Here is a 24,887-nt window from a genome sequence, read left to right as displayed (position 1 = left end):
AGAAGCTAGGATGGAGGAGATAGTGTTGGAGATGAGATCAACAATTTTCCAATCTTGAACAAAGGATGAGTGCTGAAGAGCCATTACTAGAGGTCTCCAAACGGGGCAGTTATAACCGCCTCGCCAACCACTAACCACTTTGGTAGGCGATTATAAAAAATTACTAACTACCTAAGGCGGTTGCGGTTAGCGGTTTTAGGAGTAGGGAAAAGCACTTACCCTTATATATATAACATCCAAAACAATGTTTTGGATGTGTATGACCGTATGTATGTGAAATATAATGTGGTATGTGATGTTTTGGGACAAGTCTTATTCAAAAACATTGTCTTGCCCAAAGATACTTGTTTGTTTATTTTTAATAATTATACATAAAACACATTAGCAAATATCTTTAAAATACCAAATACAACACGTAAATTTGATTATTCGTACACTTTTTTTCCGTCCAATCAACTAATTTCTACAATAATTAAAAAAATTAGAAAACCATGCCTTTCAATAATCCAATTCTTGGAAAATTAAAATTTGAGAAATAAATATGAAAAGAAAATAAAAAAATATATATAGTTTCCTTGAAATTCTCCACTTCACCATAATTAGGAAATTGTAAATGTTGCCATCTTATTAACCAGAGTTAAAAATTAACTATAGTTAGGGTTTTACCAAGGGTGCCCAAAAAAAAAAAAAAAAAAAAAAAGAACTTCATACAAGGAAAACTCATGTTATATTCGAATTTTATTATATCTCATTCTTTTTGCCTATATTTTTCACGTTTTGGAAGATTTTCACAAAAAGGCCTGAATTTTTATATATTTGATCTGGGTCGCATATTAAAGAGCGCAAAATCAAAACGTTGAAGGAAATTCATCAATGGAATCTTTGCGATTCAAATCTCTGAATAGGTAATTTTCCTTGTCTCAAAATCTATCAATATGTAATATTTCATTGTGCCATCAATGGAATATAAATTTTTCCCATTGCTTCTTTGTTAGATTGTGTTGCTGGTGATAGAGACTCTCTAGGGTTCAAGTTAAGCTACTAAAATTGGGCACTTTGATTGTGAAATCTTTTGCTATTGTTAGAAGCGGTTTGAGATTTCAGTATCTGTTGGATTGTGGTGTTTTGTTTGTTTTGACGAGAATGTAAGTGAAACGGAGGAGTGGGTATTTGTTCTTTTTCTGGTTTCAAAATTTTGGATTTGGATCTTTTTTTTTTTTGTTGTTGTTTGCAATAACTGAGATTTTAGTTGAAAGAGAATTATGCTGTTTGGTTTCCGTGAATTAAGGAACAGTGAGGGGAAACTTGGAATTCTTAGGAGAGCTATTCAATTGCTACCTATTGAAAGATTTTGATTTTCTTCTTATTACCAATGAGTTCTTATTAACCAAACAGACCATATGATATTGTTTCTATAACCTACTCTTGGTTTGACGTCAGGAAAAAAGAAAAACACCAGCGTTTTTTTTAGGTATTGGATATGATCATATGAATGAGCAATGCAGATTGCACTCCTACCGTATTTTTCTCACAAGTTCGTATTGTTGAAAAACTGGTTTTCTTATTTTGGTAGTTTGGTACTTGGATTTGTTGAATTTCTTAAATTATTCTGCGGGTATTGCATTTGATCATTTAATGCTTTTAGTTTAAGAGGTGTTAATATATTTGGAATTGATGGATCAGAAGAAGAATTAATTAGTGTTTATTGTTTGTCATTGTTGTCTTATATCTAATTATATCCTTATGGTTCGGCGTGAACTTTGCATTTTTTTTTTCCTTTTTTGCTGACATAGGTTCCTTATTTTGGATTCATTCTTGTGGTTTTTAGGGCTTGGACAAATGAAGGTAGCTCCTTAATGATGCATGTTGGAAAAACGAAGATTTAGATATATAACTTGGCAGTTAAGTTCTTAATTCATATCGCGCTGGCATATCATCATATAGAAAAAACTAAAGAAGAAATTAATAAGTGGTTAGAAACAGAGAGTGAAAAAACACAGTGAGAATGGAATGTAATAAAGATGAGGCTGTCAGGTCTAAGGAAATTGCAGAGAAGAAGTTTATGGAGATGGACATTTCTGGGGCAAAAAGATATGCTTTGAAGGCCCAAAGCTTATATCCTGGGCTTGATGGTCTTCCTCAATTTCTGCAAACTCTTGATGTGTACATTTGTGCTGAGAAAAGAATAAATGGAGAAGTTGATTGGTATGGGGTCCTTGGAGTGAAACCTTTTGCTGATGATGACATGATCCGGAAGCATTATAGGAAACTGGCTCTTATTCTTCATCCAGATAAAAACAAATCTGTTGGTGCAGATGGGGCCTTTAAAATACTATCTCAAGCCTGGAGTTTTTTGTCTGACAAAGCCAAGAGAATTGTGTATGACCAGAAGCGTAATTTAAGGGATATATATGAAAAGGATCCAGATAGGAAATCTTCAGCGCCAGCTGGTCAGAATGGTTTTACTAATCTCTCCAACAGTAATAATTTCAATGCAAAGAATCAGAAGGGAGCTACTAATCCCAATCATGCTCGTGCTCCTGAGCCTTTAAAACCCACATTTTGGACTGTGTGCAACTCTTGCAACATGCATTTTGAGTACCTTAGAACTTATCTCAACTACACCCTTGTTTGCCCCAACTGCCATAAGCCCTTTAAGGCTTATGAATCACCTCCACCTATACCCTTTAATGGCAGTGGTTCTTCCCCTTCAAGGAATTCTTACATGCGGCGACAAAATTCTTGTCCACAAACAATGGTCAAAAACCAATATGCTTCAGGAAATATACCAACTTCTGCTACAACTGCAAGACCAGCAGGATTTTCTGCTTCTGTCTCATCTAAGAGAACTTTTCAACTGGGTGCATTCTCTAAATCAGGTCGTGTTGCTAGTGTGCCACTGTCAGCTTCCTCTGCTGCCCAAGCCACTGGTGATTTTGAGCCAACATCTGAACAATTGAAGAGAAGGCGTGAAGATGCAGCAGCAGTTGCCATGAGAGAGGAGGCTTATCAGGGGAAAAATCACGCTACTAAGAAAACAGGGGCTGGTTTTGGGTCTTTAAATGCAGGTTCTAGTTCTGTTCAGAAAGGAGACAGGCCTAAGAAACAACGACGCATAGATGAATATAGGATGGTCAATAAAGGAAGAGAGATGGCAAACCAAATGGCAATGGAAAAAGGAGTTCACGTGGAGAGTGCATCTGGATCTCAGAAGGGTAGTTTTGAAACAGGGAGGATGAAGGCTGCAGGAAGCAATAGACCTATTGTTTCAAGGGACCTTTCTCAACTGGAAATGCGAAACATGTTGATGGAGAAGGCTAAGAAAGAGATCCGCAAGAAACTCAATGATTGGAGCTCGGCTTCTGTATCAAAGCCTTTGCACAAGTTGAAGACTTCACAAGAGGAAGTTGGAGAGAAGGGTACAGGAGAGAAGAAACCTGCTGTAAATGGGGTAAAAGCTGATCAATGTAGAGAGTTTGTGCAAACCAATACCACCAAAAAGTCTTCCCCTGCCAATTCTAGTGTTAATTTTGATACGGACGGTGCTGATCCAATGTCAATGAGTGTACCGGATCCAGATTTCCATGACTTTGACAAGGATCGTACAGAAAAATCATTTGGTGATAACCAGGTTTGGGCTGCTTATGATGATGATGATGGGATGCCCCGTTATTATGCTATGATTCATAGTGTGATAGCTAGGAAACCTTTTAAAATGCGGATTAGCTGGCTTAATTCCAAAAGCAACGATGAATTGGCCCCTCTAAACTGGATTGGCTCTGGCTTTTACAAGACTAGTGGGGATTTCCGGATTGGCAAGCATGAAATCAATCGCTCTCTTAACTCTTTCTCACATAAGGTCAAGTGGACAAAGGGCATAAGAGGTGCCATTCAAATATATCCTGTAAAGGGAGATGTTTGGGCTCTATATAGGAACTGGTCCCCTGATTGGAATGAGCTTACCCCAGATGAAGTGATACACAAATATGACATGGTGGAAGTGCTTGAAGATTACAATGAGGAGCGAGGTGTGCCTGTTGTTCCCCTTGTTAAAGTTCCTGGATTCAGGGGAGTGTTCCGCTGTAATGAGGACCCCGGTAAAATCAGGACAATTCCGAGAGCAGAGATGTTTCGGTTCTCACACCAGGTCCCTTCTTACTTGCTTACAGGTCAAGAGGGTCAAAATGCCCCTAAAGATTGCTGGGAGATTGATCCTGCAGCTACGCCTTTGGAACTTCTTCATGCAGTGACAGATGCTCAGAAGGAAGAAGTGCTGGATAATGCTGAAAATGCTAGGGGAGAAGATCCATTAGAGAGAATGGAAAAACCCAAGGAAGAAGAGAGGGTGGAGAATGGCAAAACAACCAAGGAAAAGGGTCTGGTAGGAGATATTGGAAGAAAATTTGTGGCAGAAATGAAGATTAAGGGAAAGGAGATGATGGAAGAAAAGGTACTAGTATATAACCGGAGACGGTTGAGGGAAGGGAAAATGCTGGAAAGTGCCAAGTGAATGTCGAAGCCATGGCACTGACCTATATAGTACAGTTTCTGTTTTGAAGTCATACAGTAATTGCCAAGAAAATGGCAGAAATGAGTTTGCAAATTAAAAAACTTAGGCTCACCATTCCAACCCAAGTTAGTGTTTGGTTTGAAGTTTTCTTTTCCTCTACTCATTTGGCAATTAATTATGATCAGTAATTATACCGAGGCAGATTCAGCGGCTTTGATATTTATTTGCTGTATATTGGTGGAAAACAATTTTGTTGGAAGTTTTAGGATTCCCTCAAGATTCATTCAGAATATGAAGGCTTTAGGCTGCTTGGAACTTGGAAGGGCAGCATACCTGACTTAGATGATTCCTGGGAGGTGATAATTCATTATCCGAAAGGCTAGCTTGTTATATGCTGCAAGAGCTGTTTTTTACTTTTAAATTTTAATACCTCCAAAAGGACTAATTATTTGCAGCTGGTGGAATTTGTGTACCATGAGCTGCGTATTTTTTTGATACACCTTACAATGCCTTGCACTGTTCTCTTTTTCTTCTTTTTTTTTTTTTAATGGTCATTAATGTGAATGAAGTTTCATCACCAGATTATCTTCTCTTATTCTTGTTTACTCAACTGGTCACTTCCCTTTTTTGAATTTTTATTAGTTGCCTTCGAATTTTGTTTCTTGCTTGAATTATGCAGTTCGATTGATACTGCTGCGCTAGAACTGTGCTTTTTAATTTTAATCATATTCTTTTGATTTTATGTTATTATTATGATAATAGTAATTATTATTTGAGAATCTACTGCACACCTGTTTTGTTTGCTTCAAAGAATACTTTAGGAATGAGTTGAATGCATGTCTTAATGGTAATTTTCACACCTATTTATACTGTAAATGTGTGTGCTTTTACTTCCATCCACAGCTGATATATTTTTTCTTTTTGGCCTGTGGCAAAGAGTCAATTATGTTTGTATGGCGTTTTCCTCTGCATGGATTCCAAGCGAATTCCTTTTCAGCACTCACCTAATTAAATGTTCCATTTTTTTGGTTGCAATTTCTTTTTAGTTTTATTGAACACTCACCATAAGATTCACTTGAAGTTGAAGCAGAGAGAATCTTATTCCGATAGCTCGATTATATTGGCCTTAGTTTTCATAGTCCTTACCAATTAATTGATAGAACAATATTGAAAATCGAAGGTAAGCTTTTGATTGGACCAAACGAATGGTAAATTGGTAGGCCAAAATTATGAAAAATGGTAGAAGGAAATGAATTTAAGAATCCAATAGGTTTTAAATGAGTTGCATACACTAAAAAGGCCAAAATTACGAAAAATTGTAGAAGGAAATGAATTTAAGAATCCAATAGGTTTTAAAGAATGAGTCGCATACACTAAAAAGTAACATTTCCATTTCACTTGAAGTTAAAATGGAGAGAATACAATTCCAATAGCTCGATCATACTGGCCTTGGTTTTCATTGTCCTTGCCCATTAATTGATAGAACAATATTGAAAATCCAAGATATGCTTTTGATTGGACCCAAAGAGAGTAAAAAAGAAAGATTGAATGGTAAATTGGTAGGTCAAAATTTTTTGTAAGAATGAAATGTGCATTATCAATTGCCGGTTCCTAAATGAATAGAAAAAAAAAATACCGATTCCAGTGTTTGGCTATTTATCTATTGAGTAATACTATACACTACACTAGTCTCTCGTTATGCTGATGGGGTATGATTTAGTAGCCATTGGATATATTTTGTTTAACAAGGGTATGTCTAAGAGTTATTGCACCCTATCACGTCAACATATTAAGATACTTGTGAAATATTAGTTTAGTACATAGCATTACTTGTATTTATTTGAACTGAGTATGTGAGAGAGTGTGGATATTCTTATTCTTTTGGGTTAAATGTATTTTTGGTCCTTGTACTTTGAACTTTTGACAAATAGCTCTAGAAGTTTTAAAAAGTGATTAATTACTCATTCAAATAAGTAAAAATGAACAAATTAGTTAATGTGGTTATAAAAGTTGATAGAATCAATTAATTTGCTAAATGAGTGTACAGGGTCAGCCACCATCTTTGAGCATAGATGGAGGTGGACGAACTATTCCCAAATGGCAAAAATAAAAAATAAAAAATTGAGGGGGTGACCGAACCACCTTCAATAGCCATGGGGTGGTTTGGCCACCCCCTCTAGCAAGTTTACTAATTTGTATTTTTTTTTTTTCTTGCATCATGAAGTAGTTAATTACTTTCTAAAACTTACTATTTGTCAAAGAGCCGTGATTGAAAATTTGTTTTTTTTTTTAATATTTTAATGCAAAAAAAAAAAAAAAAAAAAAAAAAATTTGCACTGGCGTGCTCTTTTCATTCACCCTTTGTCAAAACCTAACACCACAAAGACCAAATATGCATTTGTCTCTTTTCTTTTACTCAAACATTTCAAGCTAAAGGACAATGCACACCGAGAAGTGAGAACCCTAGTGGCCTCTATTCTAAAGAATCACTTTTATTTTTTTTAGGTCTACTTTCACATATAATTTATTTTAGTATATTTTCTATAACAAAGTGCAATTTTAAAGTGGACAAAATATCAACGAATATTGGATCTAGAGTCATCTTAGAACATACACTAGAATCATGCTTTAAGAAGAAGAACATGCTGACCAAAAGAAGAAGTGAATTATAGTTTAGAAGGAAATATGCTTTCAAGTTTCAACTATAAGCATAATGTGATAAATTATACATGAGGTGGTCCGTGCTTTATGCCATTAATTGTCATGGCATTATATGTGAAAAGTGCCTTTTGTTGCAACCAATACATTGGATGTGTTGTCCTCAAGAGGTAGCTCAATTGGTTAGGACCACGCCTAATGAAGCGGAGGTCACTAGTTCGAATCCCCCTCCCCCCTTTTGTGCGGACATATCAAAAAAAATATATATATATATATTGTATGTGTTTGTGAGGCGGCCCCACCACCCTTCACTCAAAATTTGGTGTTGGGCTCTATATAGTGCTCCAATATTATTTACAAACTTTTAATTACAATATTTAAAAATATAATTAAGTGTTTAATAAAATATATATAATTGAAGAATGCTAGGTACTCCCCTATCCTGATATTCTTCTTGTGTTATCCTAGTCTTAGATAGATATTATTTTATAAAAACAAAAAAGACAATTATTCTTATTTCTTTCACTTAATTTTTATAAAATAATATACACTTAAGATTAAGAAAACATAAAAATAACACTAAAAGAGCATATAGCATTTTCCTATATAATTATACATTTAAAAATTGTAAACATAATTTTGCATTTTTTTAAAAACGCACCGCCTTATTTCCGGCCTCCTATTCTGTAGTTTTTAACACTTATGATGGTGCCAAAGTTAAATACTGGAAAATTGAAGAAGGGTCAGCATTATGTTTTTTGATATGATGTTAGATACTTTAGGTTTGTCTGAAAAGACAGTTAACAGGAAAGTTATTCATATTCATATTCTTGTTCCTTTTCCTTTTTTATTTTTTATTATTGTATAATTTTGATGATGGTGAGTGGTGGTAATCTTGGAAGACTATGCTAAAAATGGGTCTGTTATCAAAAGATTTCTACATTAGTAGTATCAAGATTCTCTAAAGGTTTCCTTTAATATCACGAATGATATGGTTATGGTAGTCAATAGTCATGTGATCTTCTCAAATGAACATTTCCTTTGTAAATACAAAAACTGGCCAATTGTTTTTACTTAGTCATTGTCAAGGATCTTTTTTAGGAACAAGTATTTCTATAAAAGGAGACTCATATTCAGTGATGTGACATATGTAATATTAAACAAAAGCATGCGCTTCTCTTAATATTGAATAGACTAATGCTAACCATTTGGTAGGCAGTTATAAAAAATCGTTAATTGTTTAGGGTGGTTTTGGTTAGCGGTAGAAAAAATAGTTACTAACTACTAATCGCCTACCCTTATATATATATAATATCCAAAACGACTCTGTTTTAGCCATGTATGACTGTATGTATGTATGTAAAATATAATGTTGTATGTTATGTTTTGGGCTATGTCTTATTCAAAAACATTACCTGATCCAAAAAAAAGCATGTTCTTTTCATATTTTTGGTAACACTTTGGCCAAAAACATTTAAAATAAACCCAAAAAATAGGCCTAATGATGGTCTAAAATACTTAAAAAGCTCAAAAGCACATATAAAAAAAGCGGTTATAAAATCGTCAGTTATTGATTTGAATAACTGCTAACCGCCTAGGCAATTGTGGTTGTGGTTATTAAAAATCGATATCCGTCCAAGGTAGTGATTTATCCCAAATTCATTTTTGAGAGGATAAAAAAGGTAGTCTCTAGAATTACTTAAAAAAAAGAAAAGAAAAAAAAAGAGTGTTTTAATATAATATAAATGTGAAAAAGTAATTTTTTAATGAGGACTATACTTGAAATTTTGTTTTTATTGTTAGTAATTTGAAGAAAATGTATTTTTAATTTTAAAAACAAAAAATGTTTTAAAAACTATTATCAAACGAGGCTGGTCAAAGTAATTGTTTTACCCTTATATTTGTACCAATATAATCCTAATGCATGCATGAATTACACAGGAAATGATTTTTAAATAAAAAAAAAAAAAAAGGAAACAGAAAACAGAAAACAGAAACAGGACTTCAAAAAGAATTATATATGTTAAGATTAAATAAATAAATAAAAAAGTCAAACTCGGAGTCACGATAAAATAAGCTGTGCCTTATCCCATCTCAAAATCTCCACCCCACATTCCCCTCACACCGCTCAAATCCCTCAAATCGCACCCACCCATCATCCCCAAAAAACCACGCGCACACAGACTCACCTCAGAGCCCCCATTTGGCACCATTTCTCACAGACCCATCATCGAGCACCTTTCGATCACACCCACAAATCCCCCGACCAATCAATGGAGAACAACAACCAGGCCACCCAGTCCGCCTCGTACCCTCCCCAGCCCACCCCTCCTCCTCCAGCTCCATTCCACCACCTCCTCCAGCAGCAACAGCAACAGCTCCAGATGTTCTGGACCTACCAGCGCCAGGAGATCGAGCAGGTTAACGACTTCAAGAACCACCAGCTCCCCCTTGCGCGCATCAAGAAGATCATGAAGGCGGACGAGGACGTGCGCATGATCTCCGCCGAGGCCCCCATCCTCTTCGCTAAGGCCTGCGAGCTCTTCATCCTAGAGCTCACTATCCGCTCCTGGCTCCACGCCGAGGAAAACAAGCGCCGCACCCTCCAGAAAAATGACATCGCAGCGGCGATCACGAGGACAGATATTTTCGATTTCTTGGTGGACATCGTGCCCAGGGACGAGATCAAGGACGAGGCCGCCGGGCTCGGAGGCATCGTGGGGGCCACCGCCAGTGGAGTCCCCTACTACTACCCGCCGATGGGCCAACCGGCGGGTGGGCCCCACGGCGGGATGATGATCGGCCGGCCTGCGGCGGTGGACCCCTCTGGGGTGTACGGGCAGCCGCCGTCGAACGCGTGGCAGTCGGTGTGGCAGGGGCACGCCGCCGACGACGGGTCGTATGGGAGCGGGGGGAGCGCTGGGCAGGGCAATCTTGACGGCCAGAGGTATGTTGGGTTCGTTTTGCTCTCTCTCTTAAATATTATGTTTGTGGGTTTTTAGTTATGATTTGAGTGAATAGTGTGTTTTTTTTTTGGTTTTTTTCCTATTTTGACTGCCTGTTCTTAGTTAAATGGCGCTTCTTGTTGGTTGTTGATGGTGGGCTAGTATTCCGAACGTTGGCCTCCCACATATGTAGCAGTATGTCGGTCACTGAATAGCTATTTTGTTTCTAGGTTGTTAATGGTGTTGTGAGTTTGCGATATAAATTATAGCTTTTTAGGTATGAATTTTCTCTTTCTTCTTTTGTGATATGCTTTCCTTTTCACTTTTTTTTGTTTTTTTGTTTATGAAGAAGTTTGGATTGAAGCGTCCGTTTCTTTTGTTCTTGCTTATACTAGTGTTATTTCCTGTTGGTGAGTTTTGCTTTAGATTTTCTTCTCTCAATACTTGGGAAAATAACACTTATATTTCTTGTGTACCTTCGTGTACTTAGGGCGCCTTTCGCATTTTATTTACATCTTTAAAACAGAGCCAATAGTTGGATTGATGCAATTGGATATTGCTACTACTTTATTGCTTTGCGAGCATTTAATTAGGTTCTAAGAGTGTTTATAACCTAATTAGGGTGTTTCATTTACTTATAAAAAATAAAAATAAAAAATTTATCTGATTAGGGTGTTCAAAATTGGTTATTTGAAACTTGAGTGGATGTAAATATGGAAAGTATTGGAGGATGACGATAGAATAAGGGGAAGTACAATGAGTAATTCTAGAAGTTCCTCTTGTGTTATTCTTGTATCCTTCTAAAAATGAGGTGGCTTTTAAAATCATAATTTGATCAAAATTTAATAATGATCAATCACAAGTCCAATGATGATTTTAAGAGCCACATCATTCTTGAAGGGACATGAGAGCGACACAAGAGTAACTTCTAGCATTACTCGAAGTACTACATGATGGATATGACAGGGCCTTCCTTAAGAAGATGATTTTGTTGACATATTTGATGTTGACTTTGGCACACGATCACTTTGTAATGTAGTTGTCTTTTGGTGGTTTGTTGTCGACTCTTACCCATGAAAGAATTAATGCTTCAATACTCAGTTTCATTTCTAAAAGATGGAAATAATGGACAATGAAAAATTTATAGTTATAGAATTTACAGACGTAGGCCTTGGTTGCCTTATGACCATAAGCCTAGTAGAGACTGTTTATAAGCTTTTATTTGAGAGAATTCTTAATTTGAGAAATGAGTTTGACTTATATGGTCTTATGCAACCTTCATCATCAGCGAGAGAACTTTTTCACAACTTTTTTTCCATAGGGGTGGGGTGTATAAGTATGTGACTCAAGATTGTACATATCGAGATAACCTTGCAGTAAAATTTGGAAAGCCAAATTAGATTTCTTTGTGGTTCTAGAGGTCTTGTTCTTCTAATTGATGTCATGGTTTCATAGCTGGAGTAGAATAGAGATTGCTAAAGGTTTCTTATATTGCAGTGGAGCTCCGATTATTATAAACCTTTTTATATAACTCAGCATAATTGGATTAGGAAAAAAGTTGCTGGATTGCTTAAAGTTTCTTAGTAAAAATTAACTGATTTTTTTAAGAGTCACTTTGAAATATTTCTTGGTTCAAATTTGACTACATTACAGTGGCTTCCATTAATGTTTAATTTTTTTTATCACATCATAGCAGAACATAATTATATTAAAATACCTTTGACATAAGTGAGATGAGTTATTCTTGGCAAGAAATGGAAATACACAAAATCTGCATCAATTCTTTATCAATTTACAATGAAATCTTGTGAGGCAGATATTGTATATTTGCTGTGTACATGGGTTGCATCCCCTTTAAAAATTGACTATTTATTTTGAAAAAATGCTGTGATAGTTATAGTTTAGAAAGTAATCAACTTGCAGTTCTTGATGTCTTCAGTAAGAAAGAATTTCCTTGTATTAAAAAGAATGAACATCTGTTTCTTGTTATGGTGGACAGCTTTTATGGTAAAACGACTATATGAATAATTTGTTATTAATAATAATAATAAAAAAACTGTTAGGTTCAGAAAGAGAGAATGTCCTCCTGTCCTTGTGCCATATGTAAGCCTTACATTAGGGTGAGAGAAAGAATATTTGTAGTGGTATCTAATGTGCTACCCAGGCATTTTCGAACTTATAGTTTTCCATCTAGAAGTGGAGAAAAGTTAAGGCTTGCTTAGTTGGGTGGTTAACTGAGAGAGATTTCTCTCAATGTGAGGAGGAAAAGTCTCATATGTTGTTCTTGTGTTTCATTGCTGATGTTGGTGGAGTTCATTAATTAAAAAAAACCTGTTTCCTTTACCTTTTATTCAAAAAAAAGACTGCAGTCACTCTTTTCCATCATTGTTCAAGTTCTCCAACCCAAAAAGTGTGCAGTTAATTTCATATGAATATTGTTGTTTTGGGACTTCATGCTAAATTTAACATGCTTTTCTGGTCTCCCTTTTCCTTTCTGCCAGAAGCATGCTTTGTTATATTCCCTTATACTTTCTTTAGTAAGAAATTCACATTGCTGACTAGGTATTATTATTGTGAATGGTTTTACTTGATGGCATTTGAAAAAATCTGATGAATATCTTTTGTAATCCTTGTATATTTTTTTCCTAGTCTTGTTTATTGCCAAAGTGAAAAGAGTATATGGTTTGCCTAAGTTAGAGCATGATTTATTCAAAAATAAAAAAATAGCTTTCTAATACCAACTTTTCTTTCTTATTGTTCTCGGCAGTTAAAAGTAACTTATTCGAAGACGATTTGCTGTGTGGCGCAATGGAAACATGTCGAGCTTAGCTGATGCTACCTGGAATTTTTGATTGCTTCTGAATTAAAAGAGCACTTGCCAGCTCATATTTTTTTTATGGGACGCCATTAGAACTTGTAAAAACTTTTTAACTTTTAACTTGAGATCCAGTGCAGTTAAACAACTGCTGCTATGACTTATTAATATTTACTGTGCAGTCTTGAAATTTAGGATCCTTGTGTTACTGATTTGAATGAATGTCCATTTTCAGGATTGCAAACAAACAAGAGAGACAAAATATTTTGCACTGAAAGCATTTTAACATGAGATAGATTGGACATATTTCCTCCTAAATGCCCAAAGAAGATCAAAATGTGGAGAGAAACAGAAGAAAGATGTGATAAGATATAATCTAATGTTGGTTACTTTGGCATTCCGGTGGTGTTTGAGGGTACCTTGACCTATCAGAACAATAATCATAATTCATGTACTGCTTCCTCACACGTTCATAGTCTCTTTGCTCCTGCACGTCCAGAGTCTGAAGTTTCTCACTGTTCCACCAGAAGGTTGAAGAATAACATTGCATAGTGTCGACTGTTTGTAGCACGCAGCCATCAACGTTGAATCTCTGAAAGTAGGCTTTAAAGGGCGCTTGACTCCAATCAGTTTTTCTTCCATTAGATGCCCAGCCCTCTCCATTCCATAGGCTTCCTTCTACCTGCATTGGCTGGGATGGGTAACCCACTCCAATTTTTGTGTTGTTCTTAAACACTCTGATTGGTATGTCATCCACATAGAACCTGAAAAACCAATACATTATTCTTAATAAGAGGGTATCAAGTAGGCTGACTCATTTAATTAAATGGGTCAGATTACAGTTAACATATATAATCTTATATTCATGTTTCAACACGACCGGAATACAACACATGACTTTTAGAGCTAATAAGTTTTGACACGAGCTTGATATGAAATTAGCGGGTCATGGTTTAGGAGTTTGACCCATTTAATTAAATGAATCATATTTTGGTTGACCTATATATAGTATTTATACCGATTCTTCAACACAATCCGAATCTAACACATAAACACAAATTAACATCCCTAATGAGAGAGAGAGAAATACACACACTGTTTGATGTTGATTCCAAAGAATTGTGTAAGAATGGAAGTCTTTTGTGGGATCAAACCAAAGTTGAATCCGTTGTTCTCGACCTCCTTGGCCATTGACATACACATTGGTCTGTAATGTATAAGGTGGTCCATTACTACCCAAGAACTCAAAGTCGAGCTCATCACGATCTGTTGAACGTGAATATAGCTGCAATAAGCACCATGCATGTTAGTTTCCATCCTTGTTTTTCATTCACTAGCAAAATGATGCCATCCGATCCAGGGAGGAAAAGCCACTAACAGAAGATAACCAGTTGAGTTTTTACATAGAAGATAAAACCTTACATAGAAAGCAGTAACAACTCCAATGGAGTTCTTATCAGGTAGTTTTATCCTCATATGAAAGGATCCGGATCCATAATGCAGCTTGGACTCAAATCCAGCCCCTTCACGCATACAAGAAAGACATTAGATTGCATCTCGCTCCTACATACACAAAGGACTAAACATAATTTCAAGGTTCAACCCGATTTATAAAATAAGAAATACTACCTGAATTTTGGTCGAGAGAAAGCTGAATTTCAGTTTCTTGGTTTAGTAGTAAGAGGTGATCCTGTCCCCAAGTAACATAGTAATCATGATAAAAACTTGTGTTATCGAGTTCCCCAGCATTTGTGGATGTGAAAATGAGAAACACAAAGAGGCTCAAAAGACAAAGATCTGTTGAGAGCTTCATGGTATTACCAATAATTGCGTTGGACTTTCGAAATCAATGAAGAATACATGTGAACAATACGTATTTATAGGTATATATCTACGTATGTCTCTAGAGGAACATACATGCACCATAAGTGCACACTCACCTAATGCGTAATTAAATGTCTCGATTGAATAAATATTAAGATGAAATTAACTATTACGTTAAGAAAACGAAAAGGATCCTCTCAATTTCGAGGAGTCATTTCATGGTTAAGATTTAATAGTTAAATAATTTATTTGAATAGCGTGCCAATATATTTATCACGTTGCATACCAACAATATTCAACATTGAATGCTGACCATGAAAACAACATGATTTCAGTAATAAATGGGAAAGATTACAACTTCCTTGCTTTTATTTTTTATTTTATTTTTTAATTAAGTCTTACAACTCTTTTATAATTCTCCTGTAACACTATCACTTCAATACCACACAAAAATTTACAAGTTCCCAACCTCTTAGAGATGGTTTGCCATTCCAGTCGAACCTGTAGAGTTGATCACACCAACCCAATGCAATATCCATGTCTATATATAATTGGAGTGTGTAACAAGACATTCTAAAAATTTTATTGAGGTTTTATTATGTATCATGATGTTAACTTTTACTGTGCAAATTTGATAGAAAAGATGAATCTCTTGTTGCTTTTGCAATTGTTTAATTAATTGCAGACGACCTGCACTATTTTCAAAGGTTGTCGATTAATATGTAATTTATGCCATCCTCTGAGTTCTCATATCTTTTGAATCTTAATGAGTTCACTCTTATATTAATAATAAAATGATTAATAATATAGGATCAAATATTATAAACTTAACATGGGAATTCTACAAAGCTTCCTCAATGACACGTCTCCATACATTGCGTGTCGTTTTGAATGAAAGGGACATGATTGTCCAAGAACCAGTTCTTGAAGGGCATTCTCGTCAAAAGGGTTCCTTCCATTTCTGACCAATACAAGTCAGCCCAGTTCCTAAACGTGTCACAAGAGGTCTTCTCCTTCAAAATCTCTCCCTCTCTCTCAGAGCCGCAGTTTTCATTTTCAGATCTAGGGTTTTCTTCTCAGAGAAATGGACGCCGTAGACTCAGTCGTCGATCCCCTCAGAGAGTTCGCCAAGGACAGCGTCCGACTCGTCAAGCGCTGCCACAAGCCTGATAGCAAAGGTATCGCATCCATTCATACATACATATATACATGCATGCATATACGTATTTGTGATGTTTTGGATCTGTGGGGTGGATTGGATTGTGAAATTATGGTTTAACTTTTTGTTGGTGTAGAATTCACGAAGGTGGCATTCCGTACGGCGATTGGTTTCGTGGTGATGGGATTCGTCGGCTTCTTCGTGAAGCTGATCTTCATTCCGATCAACAATATCATCGTTGGGTCTGCATAGGTAATGCTTCGGATTCTATAATCGTTTTTTTTTTTGGTTTGATTTTGTATTGATGTTTGTCAGATCGACATGCACTTGTTTTTTCTGTTTTTCTTTTTATTGAATTATATTAGACAATCTTGTCGGATATGAAATGGATCAACTAACTTCGATTTACTTTGTTAATTAGAAGATGACATTTATGTGAATTAACTGTTCGTCTCGTTTATTGCAATTGCCCTATAAGATGTCGACGGACTGATCAGTAGTAGCTGCATGAAATTCTTTGATCAAATTAATTATTTATTTGGATGATTCAGATCAGTTTTTAGGATCATCTATTGGATATATCAGGTAGTAATCACAAAGAGCGGCTAATAGAAAATTAGTGGACAAAACCAATAGGATTAAGCTTTTGGGTAAAAGTGGTGCATGAAGATGTTATATCAAGACCAATTAGAGTTTCTCAAGTGTTTATCTACTCAACAATATCAATCATTGTGTTTCATCATATATAAATTGATGTATGACTTGACATGAATGGCCATATAGAAAATGTTGATCAGATTTAAATATAATAGTGATGATTTGAGACAAAAGCATTTTGAGAAGTTGTGGAATTGATTCCATGCTACCAATTGTGGTAGTAGTTTTGGCTTTTGTTTATTGCCCTGTTCTATATGATGGAGCCATAATTTATGTTGAACTCCCATTGTGACGGTCTGCATTATAAGTAAATGTTGTCGGACTCTTTGGTATATTTTCTTGTTCTCCATTCATTTGAATTGCTGTCCTCTATGATCTTCGTATCTCTTTGGGATAGTCTTTTGGTGCTTGGTTCTTAGCTTTTAGTCTCTGAATCAAATATTTTGGATTCTGGTACTTGTAGGCATTGGCAGTACTTCTTGGTATAGGTGGAAAGGTCGACATGTTGTTATGGTGCAACATAATGTACAACTGATTATAGTAAATATATAAAAGAGCACATCAGGTTAATAGCAAAATATTGGTTTCTGCTGGTACCATTTCCTTGTATCACACCAGTGTTAACTTGGAATCTAAATATCAAGGCCAACTTAGAGAATAACCAAAATAGTATATACTTTACCTAAACTTTTTTATTTGTTTCTTATTTGGATAATTAATTAGTCTCATGAAGATGATAAATGATATCGTATAAATTAGTTTTCTGCTTTCTAAAAGCATCGTACACTTTCATCTCTATTGTTGATTTCACAGTGTGGAACTTGATGTATATTCTTTAATCATGTAATGTACTTGCCAATACAGCTGCTAATAAAAGTTATTGTTTGATCACTTTTGAGACAAATTGTTCAAGTACGTAGTGTTATATTTTCGATAAGCTGCATTGGGATAGCCGTGTGCTCATTCAAATTTTTGAGAATGTCTCTGATATCATGCTCATGTGGGTCGATATTGTTGCTCATATTGATGTTCAAAAGTAATCTGTTGACAAATCATTGAGTAGATGCTTTCCTTGTTTGTAATAATAGTTTATGGATTTTAGTTGCGTCTTGCTCCTTGATGTAGAGCATGGATTTTCTGGGTATTTAGGAGTGTAGTAAACTTTGTTTGTTTGTTTGTTTTTTCTTTGTCAAAAATTAATACGAGGTCTGACGTTGTGTTCTTATACAAATACAGGCAATGTGAAACACTAAATTGGTAGAGGTGGAAGGCAAACAGGTCGATCGCCAATTCATGTTTTAAGAGAAATGTTTAGCATGTAGCTTCCAGTAGGGGGCTCCTTTTTGATATGTATGACATACTTATGTAAACGACGATATTTGTACTCTTTGTTTTATTCTTTCAATTTCATAGTACATTGGTTGCCCCCCCTTTAAGAACTCAATGATCATAAGAACAAATAAAACCAGAGCATCCTCGTGGTATAGTTAGTCTTTCGGATAATGTTTGGAATGAAAATTGGGCGACTAGCCCAAAGCCTGATTATTCATTTCTGCCTCGAGGTAGATTGGCTGGGCTTCACTTGAGCCCTGGCCGAATTGAGCTTGGTCAACACTTTGAGACTTTCGGCTGAGCTTGGTCTTTTCCGAGCTCTGTTCGAATTTGACCTTTTTGTTTGCTAATCCTTATTGATCTGGCTCCATGTATATACTGCGCTGGTTCTAAGGGAAGTCTCAGATTGGAGAAAGGCCTTACTCAACATGTTCTGTTGAGCTGAATTTGACTAATTCTTAGCCTGGTCAGTCTGAATTGCTTACGTTTTGGGCTATTAAAATTTTTTGCAGACAAATTTTTCTCATAAATTGGGTTGGACAAATTAATCTTTAGAGGGTGCTTTTCAAATTTATTTTTTTAATAATGCATGAATCACAAGTATAGATATTAGTTTAATAGATTGGGTGGAAGTAATTTTTTCTTAGTTTTGATGAAAAGTCTATCCTCTTCCACTAGCCCATGGGCTACCATATTAGTAATTTTTTAAGTTTATTTTTAAATTGTGTTGGAGGAACTTCTTTCAAATTGGACTATAAAATTGTCATGTGGCTCTTTACATTTGATAATACATGTTTTTTTAATTAGCAATGACAAAGTTAGAAGAAATTTTATTAAAAAGACGTGTTTCTTACATGTTATTTAAAAGCATATATACTGCCATTTTTATAAACTAGATTGAAAAAATTCAATTAAATTTGGAGGAAAACTATATTCGAAGAGTTAAATCAATCCAAATGGTTAGAATAGTTTTATTTGGTTTAAGGATGCATCAAACATCTCATCCCAAAACATATATTTTGAAAATGTAAGTCACAATCCTATAGATTCTATAAGGTGTCTTTAAGATTGAATTGTCTAAATAACATCAATCATTTTCAATTAAACGATTCTTATAGGATTAGAAAAATTCCAAAACCCTAGCAGAGCTTAAGGAAGTGCCACACAGCTGAGGGGGAGAGGTTTCTCCCCCTCCCACTCTCCCCCCCCCCCCCCCCCCCCTCCTCTCTTTCCCCCTCTCTTTCCTTGATCTGTTCCCCCTCCCTTCCCCATTTTCCTTCCCCCCCTCTTTTCCCGATCTGTGTTTCTTTTCTTTTTTGTGTTTGTTTTTGGATTTTGCTTTCTTTTCCCTGTTGTTGTTCTTTGTTTGCTTGTTTATTTTTTCTTGCTTGGTATTTGTTTTGGCACACTTTGTGGGTGCCGCTCATGGGGGATTCACTAAACTTCCCCCCCAATTCTTTGAGTGCGCCTCCGATCTCCTCCGCGCCAGCTTTGCCGTTTACTATCTTCTGCTGGGTCTTTTCACGCGTCCCCACCGCAATGTGCTTCCAACGTCATCTACACATCGGTTTTCGGCAAGCACGCGATCGGCTTTTCTTCCGACTGCTGTCATCCGCCTAGTGTGCTCTTATTTTTAAATTTTTAGTTGTATTGTTTTGATTTTCCCTGTATTTTTCTTGTTTTTCTTGCTGCTTGTAATAAGACTATGTCCTCTCTCTTGATCTACTCGCTTGTTATTTTGGTCTAGACCCCTAGGGTTGTGGATGTGAACGATATCTTGGCTTTCGGATTCAGGAGGATGTGTGTCGGCATGGGGCCCTTTTGATCCCAGGGTCGAGAAATAAGAGCTACCTATACATTAGTTTGCGTCTGCCTAGCGCAGATCTGTTATTCCAACTGAAGATTAGTTATAGGTTAGCGGATGTTTGGCGTCTTTGATGTGTAATCTTTTAGTTACAATTTTGATCTTTTAGCTTCGGCTAGAATTTTTCAGAATGTTATGATCTATGATTGTAAGAGTTTTAATGCTCTTAATTCCTCTATTAATGAGATAAAAATGATTTTCCTTCAAAAAAAATTAAACGATTCTTATGTAAATTAAGAAATATAATAAATTATTCAAAGTGTATGGAGATGATAATTTACCCCATTTTAGAATTACACTAAGATTGAGATGACAACCTAACAAATATACTAAAAAATAATGAATCACTGAAATATTCAAATATATATATATTGAAACCGAATAAATGAAATATTAAGATGCTTTAGACGTGATAAATATTGAGAACGTAGTTTTAAGAATTCCATCCAAGGTTGGGGGAGCTCCTATTCGGGCTGCCACTCTTAAAATCTCTTATTACAATTTCTCCGGTCCTTGAGATTCAATAAAAAAACAGTAAATGGACAAAAATACCACTAAAAAATCAGAAAAGATTAGGAAAACATTTCTCTTGTTATGGTAGGGAAACATTTCTCTTTGAGTGCCATTTCCCATTTTACCCACACATAAATGAATGACCAGTAGTGGAGTATCTAGCATTTCTAGGAATCACACTGCACCTCTTGATATATATTAGAAACCCTTTTTTCCGTGGCCACCATTTCATTTCCTCTGCTAGCCACACCACGTTTCCACATAGCCGCCCCTCAGTTTTCCACAATGGCAGCCGCTGCCGCCGCCACTGCCACCGCCACAACAACTACCGCCACCGCCTTCTCCAAACCCTCGTCTCCTCTCTCTTCCAAATCCCTCATTTCCCGGTTTACCGTTCCCTTCTACTGCATTCCCCAAAGCCACCCCTCTCTCCGCCGCTCCTCCGCCCTCCGTATCTCAAATTCTACCAAAGCAATCACCACCGAAATTCAGAAAACGCCCGCTGCTCCGGAAGCTTTCATTTCCCGATTTGCTGCCGACCAACCGCGAAAGGGATCTGACGTCCTCGTGGAGGCCCTGGAGCGCCAGGGCGTGACCTCCGTCTTTGCCTATCCGGGAGGCGCGTCTATGGAGATCCACCAGGCCCTCACGCGCTCTTCCGTCATTCGCAACGTCCTCCCCCGCCACGAACAAGGCGGGGTTTTTGCTGCCGAGGGTTACGCGCGTGCTTCTGGGCTCCCCGGCGTCTGCATCGCCACCTCGGGCCCCGGCGCCACCAATCTCGTCAGCGGCCTCGCCGACGCCATGCTTGACAGCATCCCGCTGGTCGCCATCACCGGCCAGGTGCCCCGCCGCATGATCGGAACCGACGCATTCCAGGAGACCCCGATCGTGGAGGTAACACGCTCTATCACCAAGCACAATTATCTCGTTCTCGATGTGGAAGACATTCCTAGAATCGTGAATGAAGCTTTCTATTTAGCCCAATCGGGCCGACCCGGCCCGGTTCTGATCGATATACCCAAAGATATACAGCAGCAACTGGTGGTTCCCGATTGGAACCAACCCATTAGATTACCCGGGTACAATGCTAGGTTGCCAAAAGCGCCGAGCGAGGTGCATTTGGAGCAGATTGTTAGGTTAGTGTCAGAGTCGAAGAAACCCGTGTTGTATGTTGGTGGTGGGTGTTTGAATTCGAGCGAAGAGTTGAGGCGGTTTGTCGAGCTGACCGGGATCCCGGTGGCGAGTACTCTAATGGGTCTGGGCGCATTTCCCTTGACGGACGAGTTGTCGCTCCAGATGCTTGGGATGCACGGCACTGTCTATGCCAATTACGCCGTGGATAAGAGTGATTTGTTGCTTGCGTTTGGTGTTCGGTTCGACGACCGTGTGACGGGAAAGCTTGAGGCGTTTGCGAGCCGAGCTAAGATCGTTCACATCGATATCGACTCGGCGGAGATTGGGAAGAATAAGCAACCCCATGTGTCGGTGTGTGCAGATGTGAAGTTGGCATTGGAGGGGATGAATAGGATATTGGAGGGGAAAGGAAGTAAGCTTAAGCTTGATTTTTCGGAATGGAGGGAAGAGTTGAAGGAGCAGAAAGTGAAGCATCCGTTGACTTTTAAGACATTTGAAGATGCTATTCCTCCCCAATATGCGATTCAGCTTCTTGATGAATTGACCGATGGGAATGCGATCATAAGCACTGGTGTTGGGCAGCATCAAATGTGGGCTGCTCAGTTTTACAAGTACAAGAGGCCTCGACAGTGGTTGACGTCGGGGGGATTAGGGGCGATGGGTTTTGGATTGCCTGCTGCCATGGGAGCCACTGTTGCAAAGCCCGATGCGGTCGTTGTGGATATTGATGGTGATGGAAGTTTCATCATGAACGTCCAAGAGTTGGCAACTCTTCGGGCGGAGAAGCTTCCTGTTAAGATAATGATACTGAATAATCAGCATTTGGGCATGGTGATGCAGTGGGAGGACCGGTTCTACAAGGCTAACAGGGCTCACACTTATCTTGGAGACCCGTCTAGGGAGTCTGAAATTTTTCCCAACATGTTGAAGTTCGCAGAAGCATGTAATATACCTGCAGCCCGTGTCACAAAGAAGGAAGATCTCAGGGCGGCAATGCAGAAGATGCTGGACACTCCTGGGCCCTACTTGCTGGATGTGATTGTACCGCATCAAGAACATGTTCTTCCTATGATTCCAAGTGGTGGGGCATTCAAAGATATAATCACTGAGGGTGATGGGAGATCTTCCTACTGATTTCATCTATCTGCTTTTTCTGCTGTGTATGTATGTTTTGTGTTAGCTCAGGCACACCTTGAAGTTGTGGCAAGTTTATTTGTTGTTGAGTTAGGAGCTGTGTTGTCTTTTGTTCGGACAATTTGTAGCTGTTACTTTATAAATTATTTGTTCTTTTGCTGCTATGTGATACTGCACTCTTGTTACTTCTATATTATGAATCTAAACAAGGTTTCCAGTTTTCCCACGAAATGTATGGCCTTTGTTTGTTAACTTTTGCAAAATTGTTTTGATGGTGTGTTTTTGTTGGTGGTTAATGTTTTTGTTTTGACAAAGAGAAAACAAAAGAAAAAAGAAAAGAAACCCACGAATTTAAGGTAACAATTTTGTTCTGGTTTTCGATGGTGGTGCATGGATATGTTAGAAGTTTGATCTTCCTGTTCAAGCCATAGCAGTGGGAAGTGAAACAATGTATATATATATGTGGAATAAAATAGTTTTTATGGAATAACCCGATCCCGCAGAAAGCGAAATCCGCAGGAGGATGATGATGATGATTGTAGTGGCTCGCATATTACCAAGGGTGGAAATATTTTTGTGTGGCCAAAATTAGATAGGAATTGTCTAAAACTTGGAATAAATGAGTGGCTCGCATATTACCACTATATATATATATATATATATATTATAAAACTTGGAATAAATGAGTTAAATACATTTGAATTACAATTTTCAATTATTAATGTATTCACAGATATTGTTTATGTGGAGACAAAGACTTGCGAGAGCGTGCCTTAAATGAAACTAAAGGACATTTTCAAGATTAAAATCTTTTTATTTTTATTTTTTTATTTAGAGAAAAAAAAAAAAATTTCCCAAGGTAAGAGAAATATGGATACCCATCCCTTTACAAAGAGATTCACATTTCCAACAAAAAGCAGTTGAGAAAATTCAGATACTCATTGCATCTGAATGTCCATTCCTTGATTGCAATAAAATGGAGGAATCCTAAGATTCGAAAATTCTATAAATTAACCCAACCCAACCGTTTGTTACAACACTCTCATTCCACTAGCCAAATGTTATTTTGGCTAATTGAAAAATAAAATGAGTTGTATCTGGTTTAGCAATTTTTTAATCTCTAAAATTCTCTTATCTTAATAACGAATAAAGATTTTTTTGAAAAATGATATTCAAATGAAATAATTAAAAAGGAATAACAAAAATACAACGTGCTTTAAAAAAATAGGAAATTTCACTTATCTCCATGAACTTATGGGCCTTTTGCAAACACATCTCAAATATTCAAAATCTATCACTTTAGTGTATCGAACTTTCGTTTCATTCCAAATACCCTCTACCGTTAAATATTACGGTTAAATTAAACGGAAAAATGAGTAAAACGAGTAAGGTTATTTTAGTAATTTCATACTCCATCCGTTAGGATTTAACAGAAAATCCTAACAGAATGGGGAAAGTTGAAGGAAATCAAAGTTCAATATACCAAAGTAATAGATTTTGAATATTTGAGGGGTGTTTGCAAGAGGTGCGTAAGTTCATGGAGAGCATTCTCAGCAGCTTCCTCGTCATTTTCCCTACATTTAAGATCCAAATTACTTTTTGCTTTTCTATGTCAAAATACACCCCAATAGCTTTCCTTAATCATTTCTTATATCATTAAAATATTTGTTTTTTTAATTATATTATATATATGAGAGGAGAGATGAGAGAATTTTTTTTTTAAAAAAAAAAAATTATTTTAATAATCATAAGGATTGCAAAAGTGGAACCCAAAACATTGGGTTCCACTGTAGCAATCATAATGTTTAAGGTTCATTTAGGGAGTCTGTTGTGAAATATTTTTTGCGATTTTTTGGACATATTCCCTAAATTTAGGGAACAGACTCCCTTAAGGGAGTCTGTTGGGAATGCTCTAAGTGAAGTTTCCCTTAAAAAAAAATACTGTAATTAAAATTAAAAATTAAATAAAAAAAGGACAATTATATATATAATGGATGTAATTACAATCAGTGAATGCTCTCATTCTAATTACAAGCTTCAGAAATTCGGCCTCACTTATTCGGATATGCCCTTAAGTCTGCAAATCCAGCCATACCGTTGAACAAGCAGCGCGCGGGTGCAGCTTCTGAGACAAGGCCAACTCTGAAATCTTACCCCAAATATTGGATTCAAAATGGGTAGGAACCAAGCAGCTTTTCTACCCCCAGCTTTACATCACAGATTCACAGATTACCAGCAAGGACACAAGTCGGTTTGTTCTTCCTTTTTCTTTTTTCTTTTTTAACAATGGCTTTGTTAAGTTTATGTCCTTCTTGGGCTCATGGGAGAAAGCCTAGAAT

At 36.9% G+C, this 24,887-nt stretch overlaps 5 protein-coding genes across 5 annotated transcripts; 4 read left to right on the top strand and 1 right to left on the bottom strand.

The window, feature by feature from the left end:
- Positions 1-760: 760 nt before the first annotated feature.
- LOC132175020 (uncharacterized) lies at positions 761-5,019 on the top strand. Its single transcript, XM_059586814.2, has 2 exons — positions 761-905; positions 1,829-5,019. The coding sequence occupies exon 2, from the start codon at positions 2,006-2,008 to the stop codon at positions 4,508-4,510; it is 2,505 nt and encodes an 834-aa protein (XP_059442797.2). The 5' UTR covers positions 761-905; positions 1,829-2,005; the 3' UTR covers positions 4,511-5,019.
- A 4,258-nt stretch (positions 5,020-9,277) lies between these two features.
- On the top strand, positions 9,278-13,122 carry NF-YC1 (nuclear factor Y, subunit C1). The gene is made up of 2 exons (XM_059588927.1): positions 9,278-10,115; positions 12,881-13,122. Exons 1-2 carry the CDS (start codon positions 9,442-9,444, stop codon positions 12,882-12,884), a joined length of 678 nt encoding a protein of 225 aa, XP_059444910.1. The 5' UTR covers positions 9,278-9,441; the 3' UTR covers positions 12,885-13,122.
- A 65-nt stretch (positions 13,123-13,187) lies between these two features.
- On the bottom strand, positions 13,188-14,741 carry XTH11 (xyloglucan endotransglucosylase/hydrolase 11). The gene is made up of 4 exons (XM_059584939.1): positions 14,558-14,741; positions 14,351-14,451; positions 14,083-14,213; positions 13,188-13,692 (listed from the first exon to the last, which is right to left on the bottom strand). Exons 1-4 carry the CDS (start codon positions 14,739-14,741, stop codon positions 13,305-13,307), a joined length of 804 nt encoding a protein of 267 aa, XP_059440922.1. The 3' UTR covers positions 13,188-13,304.
- A 1,015-nt stretch (positions 14,742-15,756) lies between these two features.
- LOC148587134 (protein transport protein Sec61 subunit gamma) lies at positions 15,757-18,052 on the top strand. The gene is made up of 3 exons (XM_088514269.1): positions 15,757-15,930; positions 16,048-16,163; positions 17,805-18,052. The coding sequence occupies exons 1-2, from the start codon at positions 15,837-15,839 to the stop codon at positions 16,161-16,163; spliced, it is 210 nt and encodes a 69-aa protein (XP_088370395.1). The 5' UTR covers positions 15,757-15,836; the 3' UTR covers positions 17,805-18,052.
- A 2,395-nt stretch (positions 18,053-20,447) lies between these two features.
- CSR1 (chlorsulfuron/imidazolinone resistant 1) lies at positions 20,448-22,800 on the top strand. Its single transcript, XM_059585450.2, has one exon. It carries the CDS (start codon positions 20,563-20,565, stop codon positions 22,546-22,548), a length of 1,986 nt encoding a protein of 661 aa, XP_059441433.2. The 5' UTR covers positions 20,448-20,562; the 3' UTR covers positions 22,549-22,800.
- The last annotated feature ends 2,087 nt before the right edge of the window (positions 22,801-24,887 follow it).

The sequence above is a fragment of the Corylus avellana genome, chromosome 3, assembly GCF_965113065.1.
Source record: "Corylus avellana chromosome 3, dhCorAvel1.hap1.2, whole genome shotgun sequence".
NCBI classification, from domain to species: Eukaryota; Viridiplantae; Streptophyta; class Magnoliopsida; order Fagales; family Betulaceae; genus Corylus; species Corylus avellana.
The sequence above is the reverse complement of the archived record's forward strand: the minus strand, read 5'-3'. Positions and strand labels throughout refer to the sequence as shown.

What these genes read in the sequence shown, in the direction of transcription:
- LOC132175020 (XM_059586814.2), top strand. Translation starts at nt 2,006, where the DNA reads ATGGAATGTAATAAAGATGAGGCTGTCAGGTCTAAGGAAATTGCAGAG.
- NF-YC1 (XM_059588927.1), top strand. Translation starts at nt 9,442, where the DNA reads ATGGAGAACAACAACCAGGCCACCCAGTCCGCCTCGTACCCTCCCCAG.
- XTH11 (XM_059584939.1), bottom strand. Translation starts at nt 14,741, where the DNA reads ATGAAGCTCTCAACAGATCTTTGTCTTTTGAGCCTCTTTGTGTTTCTC. An exon ending in TTCTCTCGACCAAAATTCAG is followed by an intron (nt 14,452 to 14,557) that starts GTAGTATTTCTT and finishes GTATGCGTGAAG; the next exon opens with GGGCTGGATTTGAGTCCAAG. An exon ending in GAGTTGTTACTGCTTTCTAT is followed by an intron (nt 14,214 to 14,350) that starts GTAAGGTTTTAT and finishes TGCTTATTGCAG; the next exon opens with CTATATTCACGTTCAACAGA.
- LOC148587134 (XM_088514269.1), top strand. Translation starts at nt 15,837, where the DNA reads ATGGACGCCGTAGACTCAGTCGTCGATCCCCTCAGAGAGTTCGCCAAG. An exon ending in CCACAAGCCTGATAGCAAAG is followed by an intron (nt 15,931 to 16,047) that starts GTATCGCATCCA and finishes TTGTTGGTGTAG; the next exon opens with AATTCACGAAGGTGGCATTC.
- CSR1 (XM_059585450.2), top strand. Translation starts at nt 20,563, where the DNA reads ATGGCAGCCGCTGCCGCCGCCACTGCCACCGCCACAACAACTACCGCC.